Genomic DNA, 15,519 nt, shown 5'->3' with positions numbered 1-15,519 from the left:
AATTAAGAAAACTGGTAGATTTTACACTTATCAATGTAGGAAAATGAAAGTTTACCCTGTTATAAAAGTTTAAGGGTGAGACCATGGGACGGAGGGGGAGGGGCGTTTCTTTTTGTTGTCCTGGACAACAAAAACTAACTTTCGTAAAATATCAATAAATAATGAAGCAGATAATATTGGAGATAAAAAATGTTGTTGTCTAGTATGTTCTTCTTGATGTGCTACATGTTCGTGAACCTGGCCTGCGCCCTGCAGACCCTCCTCAGGACACCGAACTGGAGACCGAGGTTCAAATACTACCATTGGTAAGTCATCATTTCAGGGGTATATAAATACTAGGCTTTCAACACAATTTTAGTGTTTAAAATTGCTTTTCAAGCTGCCTTAATTTAATCTCAAAATTTCCCCGAATTTTCGGTTTTCATTGATGAATTTAAAAATTTTAATTCCGACCAGCCTTAAACCCTCTCTGTGAATTGTGAATTGCCTGAAATTTTATTGTATACAAACAAACAGACCGAGATGTAAAGTATATAAAAAGATATTAATTTTTTCTCCCCTAATTTGATATCATTTGAAATGGTAAATCANTCATAATATTTAATGTTTTAAAAGTTGAGATTTTTCTCACTATAATTTTTTGGTATGTGCCGGGGAGAGAAATTATGTTATTTTAATTTCTTTTAATCCGGAGTTGTGAAACCCAGAGGAAATTGAATTTTTGGGATTTAATTGAATATTTTTCTCAGGAAAATTAGGAAAAAAGAAACTACCAAGAGCTCTTTCAAAACAATTTCTTTTTCAATTTTTCCAATTTATGAAAATACAAAGTTCTTCTTAAAAACACTTCAAACTTCACAATTTCTCAGGAGAAATTTGTAGATTTATTTTTAAATTTCAAACAGCTTTTGCTCTTTCAGCAACATTATGATTAATATAAATATATTCTTAAGCGATGTTAAACTTAGCTTCTTTTTATCGATTTGCCCATTTTTTGATATAATTTTGACTTATTATTTATTTTATTTGACCATTTGCGAAATAATTGTTCGCAAATTTTGCCGTAATTTTCGGAATATTTTGAATATTTATATTTGATAAGGGTTTACAGAATGAGCCTATAATAAAACAATATCCTTTTTAAAGACGTAAGAAAGCAATTTCAACCTTTTTCTAGCTTGTCTTTGTTGGGTGGAGCCTAGAGGGTTGCATTTTTAAAGCAAAATCAAGATATTGTGAATAATTTAGGCATCGAGTCACATGAATTTTACTAAATATCTAAAATTATAACTTTTCCATGTAAAGAAATAACGAGGAATTGAAGGCTTCAGAATTTTCAATTCTACATTCTACAATGGTTAAAGGAGAAAACTGCATTTCATAATAACACAATATCTATGCAAATTTATCCGCTGGATATAATTTTATAAAAGAGAAGGATTTCCAAAAATTTATTCATCAAGTGCGACATAGTTTTCCTAGAAAATTAAAGGGACTGTGCGCGTAATTTCAAGTGACCCTCTCTATACAAGGATGGCAATTCCCAATTCACAACGGTACCCTTGAAACCTTTATCTAAATTATAAACATTAATATCTAATCCATACTTCAGACAAAACTTTAAGAGTACACATGTGAAAATGGCATGGAAATCTTTGCATGAATGTTGACTCTAAATTACGTTTACAGTCCCTTTAATACGACTATATTAGGGCAGGGCTATTAACTTGGTAGAAAACGTTCTTCTCATAAAATTTAACGAATTCTAATTTAATTCGTTCGTTCGCCCAAAATATTATTTAGTTTCCGCAATAGAAAAGATGAAGCGATAAATAAAAATTGGAGAAAAATATTTTGGTGTGGGGGGGGGTAAAAAGTATTCAAAATCGGTGAACAAATTTACTTGAGATCTTAAAAATCCCCTGCACCCCAGCAACGAAAAACCACGGCCTGGTAATACTTGAATATTTATAGCCCTGAATAATTTTTCATACGATATATAAACAATAAAATGTAAATTTAAATATCTTCTATTCTTACTTCATCAAATAATAAAATATTTACTTAAACGATTTTTTTTTTCTTACATATTTCGGGGGATTGTGTGGTTATAGAGAGAGGCCCATAAAACTGTGAAATAGGACGACGACATTTGAACATTCTTATGTGTATTTGATGTTGTAATTAAACAAAGAGTTTTACCAGAATCTTTAAATTCAACTTATTAAGTGTAATGGGTTTATGAACAATGCACAACTTTTGTGTTTCATTGAACTTTTTAATATCATTTCTTGAGTCTGAAGTCGTCTTCATATTTCCCATTATTTAAAAGGGTTGCCGCCGGAGTTAAATTTTAAACATTTACAACAAGAGACAGGGGGGGGGAGGGTCCTTTCTACCTGATCTCTGCCATTTCCCAAGTTTACATTTAGGTTTTATACTGTGCACAAAAAACCTTGACAAAGATAAATTATCCTGAAAGTTGTTGCAACAGTTGAGAAATGTTGCGGGGGAATACAAGGCAGGGGCTTTTTTTCGAGGGGCCCGGGGGGGGGGGGAAATGTTATTTCATTTTCTTTAAATAAAACCTTAGCTCATTTGAACCAAAATTATGTTTTTTACTGATTTTAAATAAGTTTTGATGGAATAACCCCCTCCCATATTGTGTGTCCCTGAAATTATTCCTGGTTAGTATTCCAAGTTTGTGAGAATATAATCCTCTCTTGCTTTATTTTATGCAAATATGAGGTTCTGCCTTAAAATCAACCATTTTATGGAATCTTAAGAGACTGTGTACGAATCCAGGTTAAGGTAAAGGGGAAATGCACGAAACATATTTTTTTTCAGTTCGATCCGATTTTTTCTTAATTATTTGGGAAAAAAACAAATTTTAAAATAAAACTAAATTAGGGAAGCTTATGTTAAATGACCCTTAATTTGAAAAGCTTTGTCTGACATTATCTCCCACATTATTGAGAAGGTTTCAAGGTCACCGTTGTGAATCGGACATTCAAGACATATTTTAATTTAGTTATTGATATATTTTTTTATACAATCTTTGATAAAAAAGTATTAATGATCCGTTCAATTTTTTTTATTCATGAAGATTTTAACGGATAAAAACCTGGAATATATTCTAATCATTATTGTTCCTTGTATGCTATTTTTTTATATATTCATTCATTAGTTGAAGTTTCCCTTCCTTAACAAGACTAAAGATATATTTTTCATTGGATAGTTTAAGCTTCTTAAATCATTTTTTTTCTATTTTCAGGTCTCTGTCTCTAGTCGGAGTCGGACTATGTTTAGCTGTCATGTTTATGTCAAGCTGGTACTTTGCCCTCATCGCCATGTTCATCGCCGGAGTCGTCTACAAGTACATCGAGTACAGGGGGTACGTAATTTTTTATCTACTATTTTCAGGAATAAAAATATAATTAATAAATAAAAATAAATCCATTTTTATGCTTGAGCGTTTAAGATTTACAGGACAAAAACGAAAAGGGAAGATAATATTTAAATTTGCACTTTAGAATACGAAATAAGTCAAATTTAAAGAAACATTTATTATTTATTATAAAAAGGAATGGATTCCTACAAATAGCAAAGTCAATGACAAGTATGTTAATTGAGCATATATACGTATGCTTATTCCAGTGCAGTACGCTGTAAGGAGGTATTTTTGTATGTTGTTAGTGATTAGAAAAAGTCGGATTTTGTCCTGGTTTGTGTTTGGGGAAAGATTTGAGACGTTTATTATTCCGGAAACATCCAAGGAACATTATTTCCTCCTCTTTTCTTGGCTTGGAAGGATATATGTGTTCACTTCGTACACGGAAGGGGAAGGGGGAAGGATAAAGGGTGAGAAGGAGCAAAAAATGAGAATGGGGAGGGTCAAGCACAGGCCACAGGGGCAGTTTAAAATGAGGTGGAGGGGATAAAATAAGGTGGTAGGGGATAGAATGAGGTGGTAGTGGAAAGAATGAGGTGAAAGGGATAGAATGAGGTGGTAGGGGATAGAATGAGGTGTTAGGGGAGAGAATGAGGTGGTTGGGAATAAAAATGAAGTGGTATTGTATACAATGAGGCGGTAGGTGATAGCATGAGGTGGTAGGTGAGAGTATGAGGTGGTAGGTGAGAGTATGAGGTGGTAGGGGGGAAAATGAGGTGGTAGGGGATAGAATAAGGTGGTAGGGGTGAGAATAAGGTGGAAGGCAGAAACAAGGGGTAAAGGTTGAGTAAGAAAGGCTTAAAGTATTAGAGAACGTTAAAGAAGAAGAGTAGGGGTGATGGTGGTGGTGAAGGAGTGGGTAAAGGAGGATGAAGGAGCATGAAGGGGGGGGGTGGAAAATATAATCGTAGGCGTAGAGAGGGAGAAGAGAAAAATATTTTTATAGAACTTGACGTAATAGAAACCATTTAATGGAATTTTTAATTAAACGTAGATTTAGTTATTTATTTTCAAGTAGAATCAAAATAAGAGATAGATAAGGACATTAATTAGATTAGGATAAAAGATAAATAGATGAGTGTACTGTAAAATATCAGATATAGAATATTTCTTGGTCTGATTTAATGAATTTACTTTGTGTTGCTAGAAACAGGCTCCTGCTATTTCTAGGCAAACTTAATGGAAAAACTTTGTTTAAAAAGTTAAGGTAGCATCCCTGAGGGGGTTTATATATAGCAAATAATTACTGGTACACAGTACTGTACATTTACACCATAGAAATACAAAGAACACGTAATGGTAAAATGTACAATGTACACTTTAGAGTGAATAATTTACAAGTATGATTTATCAACTTTCGATTTACTGGGGTTTTTGTAACGTATATCAAATCAAATATTAAACAACTACAGAATTATCTTATCTTTGGGTGTTTGTTTGTTTGTATCCAACAAACGTCAAAACGGCTGAACCGATCGGGCCCAAAGTTTTTGTGGGACATCACGTGACCACAGGGAAGGTTTATTAATGATAAAAATTTTAAAAAATGTGTTTTAAAGGTTTATAATTTTGTAAAAAACATTAAATTCTTGAAAATCCGCGATTTTTTTTAAATCCGCAAAAAAATTTCTTCCTTGTTTTAAAATGTAAACAAAAAGAATATGTTCACAATTTAAATAGAAGATGGGCGAGAAGCGCCCTAAAAGCCTAGTTATTTTATATTATAACATTATATGTATGTATAAGATTATGTATACCTAAAATATTGGTATTTGTAAGGAAAATATATTTTCCATTGAATGGATTGGAAAGGAAATAGTTATATCTCATTTCTATCTGATGCTTCATATTAGATCTTAAATGGAGATTGACTTATCATATTTACGGATAGCAAGGGGAGGGATAAACAGATATAATGGTTTAAAGCAAAAAATCTGAAAATATATATGTTCACGGAAAGTGGTCGATTATTTTGAAAGAGCAATTTCGAAATAGAAATAATACTTTATGTCAACCTAAGTTCTAAGATCGGCTGTATTTTGCAGCTATGGTTTGATCAACGACTACATGCTACTCTTTTTAGGAAAAAAAATATCATGGTTTTATATTTCCTTGTATTCCTGTGTGGGACCGGGGACTGCTGAGTTGGGTAAAACGTTGCAAATTCAGGAGAAAACTGAACAGTGAACAATGGACTCAAATCAAGTGATTACATGAGGGAGGGGCACATTGGTATTAGAGGTGGAGAATATGTAAATATAAGATACTAGAGAGGAGCACATTGGTTTTAGAGGGGGTGAATATGTGAATATAAGATACTAGAGAGGAGCACATTGGTTTTAGAGGGGGTGAATATGTGAATATAAAATGCGAGAGAAGAGCACAATGATGTTAAAGGGAGAGGAGCACATTGGTTTTAGAGGGGGTGAATATGTGAATATAAGATACTAGAGAGGAGCACATTGGTTTTAGAGGGGGTGAATATGTGAATATAAAATGCGAGAGAAGAGCACAATGATGTTAAAGGGAGTAAATATAATACTTTAGATAATCACATTAGTTTTAGAGGGGGTGAATTTGTGTATATAAAATGCGAAAGAGGAGCATCTTTGGTTTTAGGGGGGTAAATATGTGAATATAAAATACTAGAGAAAATCACATTGGTTTCAGAGGGGGTGAACATTTGAGTATAGAATACTGGAGAGGGGCACATTGGTTTTACAAAACCATCTTTAAGAGGGGTACATTGATTTTTAAAGGTGGAATACAAACATTTTAGGTTGAGAAAAATGGAAGTAAAAAATAAAATTAAATATTTCTTGTTAAAAATATATATATATATATATATATATTAGGGCGCTTCGCGGCAATCCTATATTTCAACTTTTATTTATAACTTTATCTGTGAACATCTTCTCTTTGTGCACTGTCCAGTATAAAACAAAAACAAAAAAAGTTTGCGGATTTCATATTATTTTTTCGCGCATTTTTAAAATTTTACAAAAATAAAAAACTTTTCAACACCAAGTTTTGAAATTTTGATCATTCATAAACCTTCCTTGGGGGTCACGTGAGGTCCCGCACCAAATTTGGGCCCGATCGGTTCAGCCGTTGTTTATTGGATACAAACAGACGGACAGACAAGCAAAGTATATATAGACTAGAAATTCAAGGCGCTTCGGGCCCTTCTTTCTAGCCTTAGAGCCATCTTCTAAATTAATTGTGAACATGTTCTCTTTGTGTACATCGTAAAACAAAACAAAAATAATTAGCGGATTTTCACAAAAAATTTCGTGGATTTTCAAAAATTTCAATCATTCATAAACCTTCCCTGGGGTCCCTAGATGACCCACAAAAAATTTGGGCCCGATCGGTTCAGCCGTTTTGACGTTTATTGGATACAAACAAACAGACACCCAAACAGACAAGCCAAATTTATATATAGATACAGAATGCAGAATATCTAAAGCTATTACAACGAAGTGTAGACATAAATAGACTAATTAAAACTAACGAGCCCTTTCTCTCATCTGCTTTACTAATTACCCCCTGTATAATGATCCAGGGGCATATATGTATATACATTTATATATTTTTCTAATTTAAATATTTAAATATTTTTATTTCCTAAGACAAGTTTTTCTGTTAATATGATCGTTGCGGTTGAAATTCTTTTTCTTAAATACAAAAAAATTCTCTTCCTTTTATGGGTTACTAGATGAAGTAGCCTTTGTTACCCCCCGGGTGCTCAAGGGTTCCCTCAAGAATTGTCAGCCCATTCTGTCCAGCCGTTTGTCCAGCCATAGCAAACATACATATATAAGCTGGGGCTTCTTTCAGATCTTGTCTCTTATCTTATAAACAAAGAGCTTTATTATATAGTTTTACAAAGTTTATAATCTGTAAAGTTAAATTTACACTTTTATTTTTATTTATTTCTATAAAGAAGAATTCTTGAACATTTATTGAAACAAAAGGAACTTGAACGTTTCGTTTAGATTCTTTACAAGCAGTATAAAATACAGTTTTCTCATAAACTTTGCTATTTATTTTATTCCAACTTTTCTCTTTCAGTATTTACAAAGACAATGGTTTAGGTTAAGGAGATGTTTAAAGGGATAACGACGTAATTTTTAATGACCTTTAATTTAATAAGAGGCATTTCTGATTTACAACGGTACCCTCTAAGTTATCCTTTAAGCAAAATGATAAAGAGTTATCCCTTTTTTCTACAGGGTGTCCCAATAAAGATGGGAATTGAGAGACGACTTGAATATCGTCTTTGATTTCTGAGAATTAATAAATGTCCTAAAGTGCATAAAAAAATTTGAAAATGAGTTCTACTTTTTTTTTAAATATTAAACATTAGGACAGTTTTAATATCTTATTAATTTTGAAGGTAAAAAATGGTAGACAACATTTAGGAAATCCCGAGATTAGTATTTTTTATTGATAAATGTTTTAACTGTGATACTACTAAATTATTTTTACAAAATAATCCTGCATGGAGAAAAGACAATATATAAGTCGTCATTTAATTTCCATGTTTATTGGGGCACCCTGTATCTTAAGATTAATTACTTTCATTTGCGGTTCTCTATTAAATTCCCTTGCGGATTTATGCAACAGGAGAGATGAAATATATTGTCAGAATTCAACACTTTTCCAGAGGGAGAAAAACGATGATATCTTTTGTATTGTTATTCAGATAAAGGTTGTCGTATAACTCTAAAAGTTTAGGGTCCCGTCGACACTTGACAATCCATTTAACCCGGTCTAAACATCAACCAACTTCATGAGGTTTAGATTAAATACCTATTTTCTCATTCAAGTTTCAAATATAAGTTTTGATGTGACCTATTTCTGTTAGAATTGTTTGCTCGAGAAGAAAATGTGAAAACAAAATTTTATTTGGATTGGAGAATCTAGATTGAAACGAAAACAAGTTTTTACCGCAAATGCTCGTCAAACATTGACTTGTTATACATCAGACAAAAGGAAACTGAAATAGAATTGCAGAAGAAGGTTTATGAAAAGACGACAGGAAAGGAATTGAGTTTTTGCCTCAAACTCTGATTTTTTAATCCCTTTATCTCTGCAACCGGATTTTTTTAATTAATAAAATTCTGACAGATAAAATATTTTAAGTTTTAAATATCAAAGGTTTACAACGTCGGGTTGCAAAGATAAAGAGATAAGAAAAATAGAGTTTGTGGCAAAAACTTGATTCATTAAGACTTGGAATAAAGTATTTTTATTAATGAATAGGGGGACAAATTAAGGAGACAGGACGTATTTTTAAGCGATCTATTCATGTCCGAAATAGAAAATTATCCTAGGAATTAAGAAGGATAAGAATGAGAAGGAAGAAGGATAAGATTAAGATAAGAATGAGAAGGATGAGAAGGAGAAGGCATGTTGAATATAAATTTGTATTTAGAGCTGAGAAGGAGTGGGGAGACGGTATCCGAGGTTTAGCTCTCTCCGCAGCTCGTTTCTCTCTTCTCAGGTTTAACTTTTACTCATCTTACATTTTTAATCTTCGGTTTAAATTCAGAGAACTAATTGATTGATTCAATTTACAATTTCTTTTAATTCTTTTTGACCCAATTCCATCATTCTTTACAAAATTATATATTTTTCAAATAGTACAGTGAGAACCAGAAAACTTTGGCATAGTCGAAGACGACACTGAAACACTGAACATGTATTTAATGCAAATACTTTTACTTCTATCTTAAAAATCAATTAAAAAGTGAAATGGTCTGTTCACACTGCACAATCATTGTGTCTCATGTACATTTGGATATTTATAATTATAACTTGGGTCTAAAAATCGTCTTCCTATTCCAGAGTTTTTGGTTCTCAAAGTAGATGGATGGAAAACTATAAATGTCGGAGAATCATTTTGAATTTTAAAAAATGTTCAGCATGCTCTAAATTGTACAGGCTTGAGGATGGACCTCCTCATACCAAGAACTGGCGACCTCAGATCCTGATTATGTGCAAGATGGATGAAAAATTGAACGTAAAGCATAAACGTCTGTTCACGCTCGCCTCTCAACTCAAGGCCGGGAAGGGACTGACCATTGGTTGTACAGTTGTACAAGGAGAATTCGGTAAATATTATTTACTGTACAGTTGCACAAGGAGAATTCGGTAAATATTATTTACTGTACAGTTGTACAAGGAAAATTCGGTAAATATTATTTACTGTACAGTTGTAAAAGGAGAATTCGGTAAATATTATCTACTGTACAGTTGTACAAGGAGAATTCGGTAAATATTATTTACTGTACAGTTATACAAGGAGAATTCGGTAAATATTATTTACTGTACAGTTAATCAAGGAGAATTCGGTAAATATTATTTACTGTACAGTTGTACTACAGTGAAACCCTTAATAACGAATACATCGAAAAAATTCATGAAATGTCGTATTCTTCACTTTCTGATAATGGAATGCTGCAGATATTTAGTTTTTTTAATTAAATGATTATATGGAACTCTTTAAAACTGTTCCCGCATATTCATGGTTATTTATTTATTTTCGCAAATACTGAAATTTACGTAATATAGTATAAAACTCATTGAAAAATTGTCAAGACGACATTTGATAAATTCTTCCGATGTATTCGTTATTAAGGGTTTCACTGTATGAGAATTCGGTAAATATTCTTGGTTGCACAGTTTTACAAGGAGAATTCGATAAATATTATTTTCTGTACCGTTGTATTATTTGTTGTACAGTTGTACAAGGAGAATTCGATTAATATTATTTACTGTACAGTTGTACAAGAAGAATTTGGTAAATATTATTTACTGTACAGTTGTACAAGGAGAATTCGGTAAATATTATTTACTGTACAGTTGTACAAGGAGAATTCGGTAGATATTATTTGTTGTACAGTTATACAAGGAGAACTCGATAAATATTATTTTTTGTACCATTGTACAGTTTTACAAGAATAATTCTGTAAATATTATTAACTGTACAGTTGTACAAGGAGAATTCGGTAAATATTATTTGTCCTACAGAATAGTACAAGGAGAATTCATTAAATATTATTTATTGTACAGAGTACATGGAGAATTCAGCAAATATCATATGTTGTACATTTGTACAAGGCGAATTCTTAAATATTATTCACTGAACAGTGTGCATTATACATGTTACTATTCAAACGGGACTTTTCTGCAATTCATCTTTTAGTACGTTGTTCTTAGCAGAAATATCATTGATGATAATGTCATGCTGCAGTAATATATTTTTAAGTATATGGCTTAGTAGACAGCGATGGACTTATGAACAGGACACGACGCGACAACACAAAACAAATTAGGACATGACATGACAAAATTGGACAGGATAGGACAGAACCAGAACAACATTAAAAGCATAATTTGATTTAGGTAAAATGTATGGGGAGTCCCAGGCTGCCAGGCAAAGCTTGAAGCAGGTAAACGTATTTGTTCACTAGGTCTACTTGTTTATCCCATGATCGGTTTTCCCTTATGTTTATTTATTTTATATGTCAACTTTTTTCCCCAGGTCTACATATTTTCCCTGTTGTTCTCCTTTTTCCCTCAGCTATGGATTTACTTCTTCTTTTTCCCCCCTGGGTCCCCTTTTTTTCACCCCCCCCCCCGTGTTTATTTTTCTTTAACCTTGAACTGTTTATCTAATGGTAAATAATGTTCTTGTTTACATCTGGAGTGCATTCGTTCTGGGCTTTCCAGCATACATCATTTTATTCATTTAATTCATTTTATTCATTTTTTTCATTTTATTCATTTTATTCATCTTATTCATTTCATTCATTTTATTCATTTCATTCATTTCATTTATTTCATTCATTTTATTCATTTTATTCATCTTCCTGTTCACTTTTCTTTATGCCGATCTTACTTCCTGTTCACTTTTATTTATGCCGATCTTACTTCCTGTTCACTTTTCTTTTCTTACTTCCTGTTCACTTTTATTAATGCCGATCTTACTTCTCGTTCACTTTTCTTTATGCCGATCTTACTTCCTGTTCCCTTTTATTTATGCCGATCTTACTTCCTGTTCACTTTTCTTCATGTGAATTTTTACTTCCTGTTCACCTTCTTCTTGTTCTTTGAATGTCTCGTTCTTATAATGTTTATGTCTCACCTAGATATTTTAAAGAAACCCTTTATTATCAATAATTGGTTTCTCTTGTTCTGTTCAAATATTTGACCTATCCACATACAGTTAAAGGGATTAATCTTGAATTTTAAAGGAAGTTTACGACGAATCATGATAATGTATTGGGTCGTGTTTCTCTTGAATTTAGAATTCCTCTAAATGAAGTACTGACGCACCCATTTAGTGTTCATAATCGTTCTTGGTCTTTTTTAAACTTTTTAAAACTTCTTAGATTTCAAAACTGTACACCGATACAAAAGGTTCTTGTTATAAAACGTTCATTTAGGGAAAAATTTTTGCTTATATTTTACCAGGGTCAAAATTTGGAATTAAAATAAACAAATCAAATGTATTTGCTCTTCTTACACTATGCCAAATTTTTTTCTCTGAAAGAAAATAAAGGTAAAAAACTACCAAAAAACGAAGGAACTTAATGCACATCACTATACTCATTATATAACTAATTATAATATAAGTATTGTACACCAGGTAATTGAGACTGAGCAGGTGAAAGGGTTCCCTGAGGTTGTTGTGAACGAATCTATCACTGATGGCATTTGCCACATGTAAGTACAATTCTGTTACAGAAACAGCATAGTATATTTAACCACTTCTCTTCAACTAAATCCGGCACAGAAGAGAAGTGGATCAAGTTCAACTACTTTTCCTTTTAATTAAATTTGGCCCTTGGTTAGTTATAATTCTTAAACAACTTAAAGTATGTGAATTCTTATAATTTATTTTATTCATATATTTTCCTAAACATTCCTTTTTGTTTCTTTTATGTTACCTAGATAGAAGAATAAATATATACTACTAGGCTGTTAGAATTTTATTGTTAACATGTTTTCTTTGAACACATTGTAAACAAAAAACAAAAAAATTTCGCGAATAATATTTAAAAGATTTCGAGGATTTTCAAAATTTTCAAAAATAGAATTTCGATGCGAGACAAATTTTTGAAAACTCGATCATTCATGAACCTTCCCTGGGCTCAAGCGAGGTCCCACCAAAAATTTGGGCCCGATCGGTTTAGCCGTTATGACGTTTATTGGACAGACAAGCAAAGTAAATAGATAGATGTTCTTCAAGTTGCAATTTTTTTTTATTTTTCTGTTTAAATTTTTGAATTTTAAAAACTATCTATATCAGTTGTTTTTTTTGGTCAAAAATGTGAGTTGCCACAAAAAATGGGCCTTTTTTAGCTATTTTGACGTTTAGTTGATACAAACAGACAAACCAACATACAGACAAGAAAAGTATATATTTAATAGATACAATATATTTATCTCTACTACTTCTTGTTGGATTCCAACATTAGGAGCAAGAAATCTATTTCAATGATTGAAAACTTTCTTGTTTAAATTCATATTTTCAAGCGTCTTTTTAAAATAAAAGAGAAGATGAGATGTTCAAGATGAAAAGATGCAATTAAAAATGCCATTTTAGATTACTATTTGATATAAGGGTTTGAGTAAGAAACATTATGAGGCTGAGATAAATCGTTGGAAGGAGTTAAAGAACTACTTTTATTGCTTCCAGGCCATTCAGCAGTATTTGGGTCTCAGGACCTCCATAGTTTAATCAAATGTAGAAACAACTCCTTATTATCATTGGGAGAGGTTTTTTACGCCATTAACGCCCATGTTAAATTTGAGTTATAATTTGACTAGGAATGAATGAAAGAAAAGCCAAAATCTATAATCCCAATGTCTTTGCAGCCTGAATGTGACCTTAGATATTTCAAACTTAGATTATAAACTTCATAGTTTAAAAAGTCTAAGGTCTTCGACACTGGGTTGCAAAGATAAAGAGATATAAAATCAAAGTTTATGGCAAAGTTTCTCTGTTCTTTTTGACGAATGTCAATCTTCTGATTTGTATCGACATTTAAACTGGTTCAAAATATTGTTGCTATTATTTTTTTTACCATTATCTAAAACTCCTTTGTTTTTATTTTTCTCTTCAACATCGCACTTAATTATAATATTGAAAGATTTAATTTAATGTAAATATATGAAAAGGAGCATTTGCCATAAACTTTAATTTTCGGTTCACCGACCCAGGGTCGAATGACTATGGGTCAAACGACAAAGGGTCAATTTACAAATGGCCAACAAAGTAAACCAATTACTTAGATAAAGAGAATCAACTAGCGCCCCAGTGATTGAAAAAAGTCTTTTTTCAGAAGCAAACGGTTAAAATGTCATCGTTAGTATTATTCTTTAGATCATAACTTTGTAAAATTTCAAAATTTGTATTATCATTATTATAATTTAGGATCCAGACGAGTGGACTGGGAGGTATGAAACCTAACACTGTAATCCTGGGTTGGCCTAATACCTGGCGGAAGAAGGAAGATGATGGAACTCAGGTCTTTGTCAACGCTATCAGGTAAACAAACCAGATTCAGTCACATGAGCGCTTTATTGTATAAGTGTAATTTCAAGTAACCCTTCATTAACATGGCTATGTCCGATTCACAACGGTACCTTTAAAAGCTTTTTCTGATCAACCTAGAAATACAACAATATCTTCAACGTTGTTGATCAGATAAAGATTTAAATGGAAGATATCTTGAAATTCCATGCCAGTTTCTTTAATGAAAACAATCAAAAACATTTTCAAACTCACTAACTACTAGTTTAAAACTGTTTTTGCTTACCACTTGTGTATTTGAGAACAATTCCTTAAAGTTGAAATCTCGTGATCTCCAGAAAGAGCATCTGGATTTTAAAAAGGAAAAGTTTTTCTTTTCTTGTCAGGTTGATTGATGTTGTTTTTAGTCATTCAACCTCAATTCAGAAATAAAATCTTTATTCCCGGCCTGGCTTTGTTTTTAGAATACTAGTACTTCTTATTTCCTATGGTTAATTAAATTTGATAATTTGTTTTCTGTGAATTATTCTTCGGATTTGTAGTTATTAATATTTGCATCCAAAGTAAGTGTATCTGAGATGATAAAGTTTTGTAAGAAAAAAGATTTGTCAAATTACGTTATTTTGTATTATTCTGCCAAATATTTTGTTGGAGTTTTGTTATCGACATTTAATTTTGATTCGAGAGAGGGGAAATATTTTCAAGATAGGTTTACACAGGGGTATATATTTTCTAAAATTCATGCGGGGGGGGGTGGGGTTAAATGAATAAAAAAATTGGAAATCAAACGTCTTCTTCCTTTTTGGTACTTTTTACTCTAGAATTAATTTATTTTCCCCAATTCCGCGATTACAAAATTTAAACCTTACCCTACCACTGGGACAAAAACTATTTTCAAAAGGGGGAGATGATTTTTCATTAAAATAAACACCCTTGGGTTTACTAAAGCTAGGAGAAGGGCTAGAAATAGAAACATTAAGGAGCAGGGCTGTTTAAAGAACAGAATTAGGAATAGTTAAAGGAATATAAACTGGATCAGGAACAGATATAGGATTACAAATTGGAACAAAATAAGGAACAGATTTAGAAATGTTATAAATATATCATCAGAATCAAGACCAGAAGAGAAAGCAGAATCAGAATTAGGATCAGAGTCAGAATCAGTAATATAATGGGTATCTGAATTAGAATTGGGCGCAGAATCAAAGATATGATCAGAACAGATGGACATTACAATGTTTGTAAAATAAAAAATTATAGCTTTATTAAATAATAAGAAAATGATATAATTAGAAATGCTGCGAATGGAAAGATGGCACTCTTGGTTCCCAAGGGAATCCAGAGATTCCCTGATACCGGAGACAGTGTCAAGGTTAGTTAATATTTTTCTCCAGGAGAGGGGGGTACCGACGTGATTGTCATGCTCCAGGGGGCTTTAACCTGGGTTATGTGTCAGCTCCATGTGGGTGGGGGGAGCCGGGAGTGAAAACTAAAATTGTTTTACCAGCAGGGTGTGCTT

The 15,519-nt window shown here is 32.2% G+C and overlaps 1 protein-coding gene across 4 annotated transcripts in view; it reads left to right on the top strand.

Moving 5' to 3' along the window:
* The window catches only part of LOC111701030 (solute carrier family 12 member 4), a 68,408-nt gene that overhangs the window by 39,790 nt on the left and 13,099 nt on the right, over nucleotides 1-15,519 (top strand). For all 4 annotated transcript variants that reach the window (XM_023472143.1, XM_023472142.1, XM_023472141.1 and 1 more), the window contains exons 19-26: nucleotides 204-305; nucleotides 3,275-3,394; nucleotides 8,892-8,960; nucleotides 9,401-9,570; nucleotides 10,865-10,911; nucleotides 12,111-12,187; nucleotides 13,902-14,015; nucleotides 15,294-15,372. In XM_023472143.1, coding sequence (XP_023327911.1) covers nucleotides 204-305; nucleotides 3,275-3,394; nucleotides 8,892-8,960; nucleotides 9,401-9,570; nucleotides 10,865-10,911; nucleotides 12,111-12,187; nucleotides 13,902-14,015; nucleotides 15,294-15,372 — 778 coding nt within the window. The remainder of the gene's footprint in view (nucleotides 1-203; nucleotides 306-3,274; nucleotides 3,395-8,891; nucleotides 8,961-9,400; nucleotides 9,571-10,864; nucleotides 10,912-12,110; nucleotides 12,188-13,901; nucleotides 14,016-15,293; nucleotides 15,373-15,519) is intronic.

Source organism: Eurytemora carolleeae, unplaced genomic scaffold (genome assembly GCF_000591075.1).
Source record: "Eurytemora carolleeae unplaced genomic scaffold, Eaff_2.0 scaffold358, whole genome shotgun sequence".
Taxonomy (NCBI): Eukaryota; Metazoa; Arthropoda; class Copepoda; order Calanoida; family Temoridae; genus Eurytemora; species Eurytemora carolleeae.
Note: the sequence above shows the minus strand (reverse complement) of the source record. Positions and strands in the feature narration are given on the sequence as shown.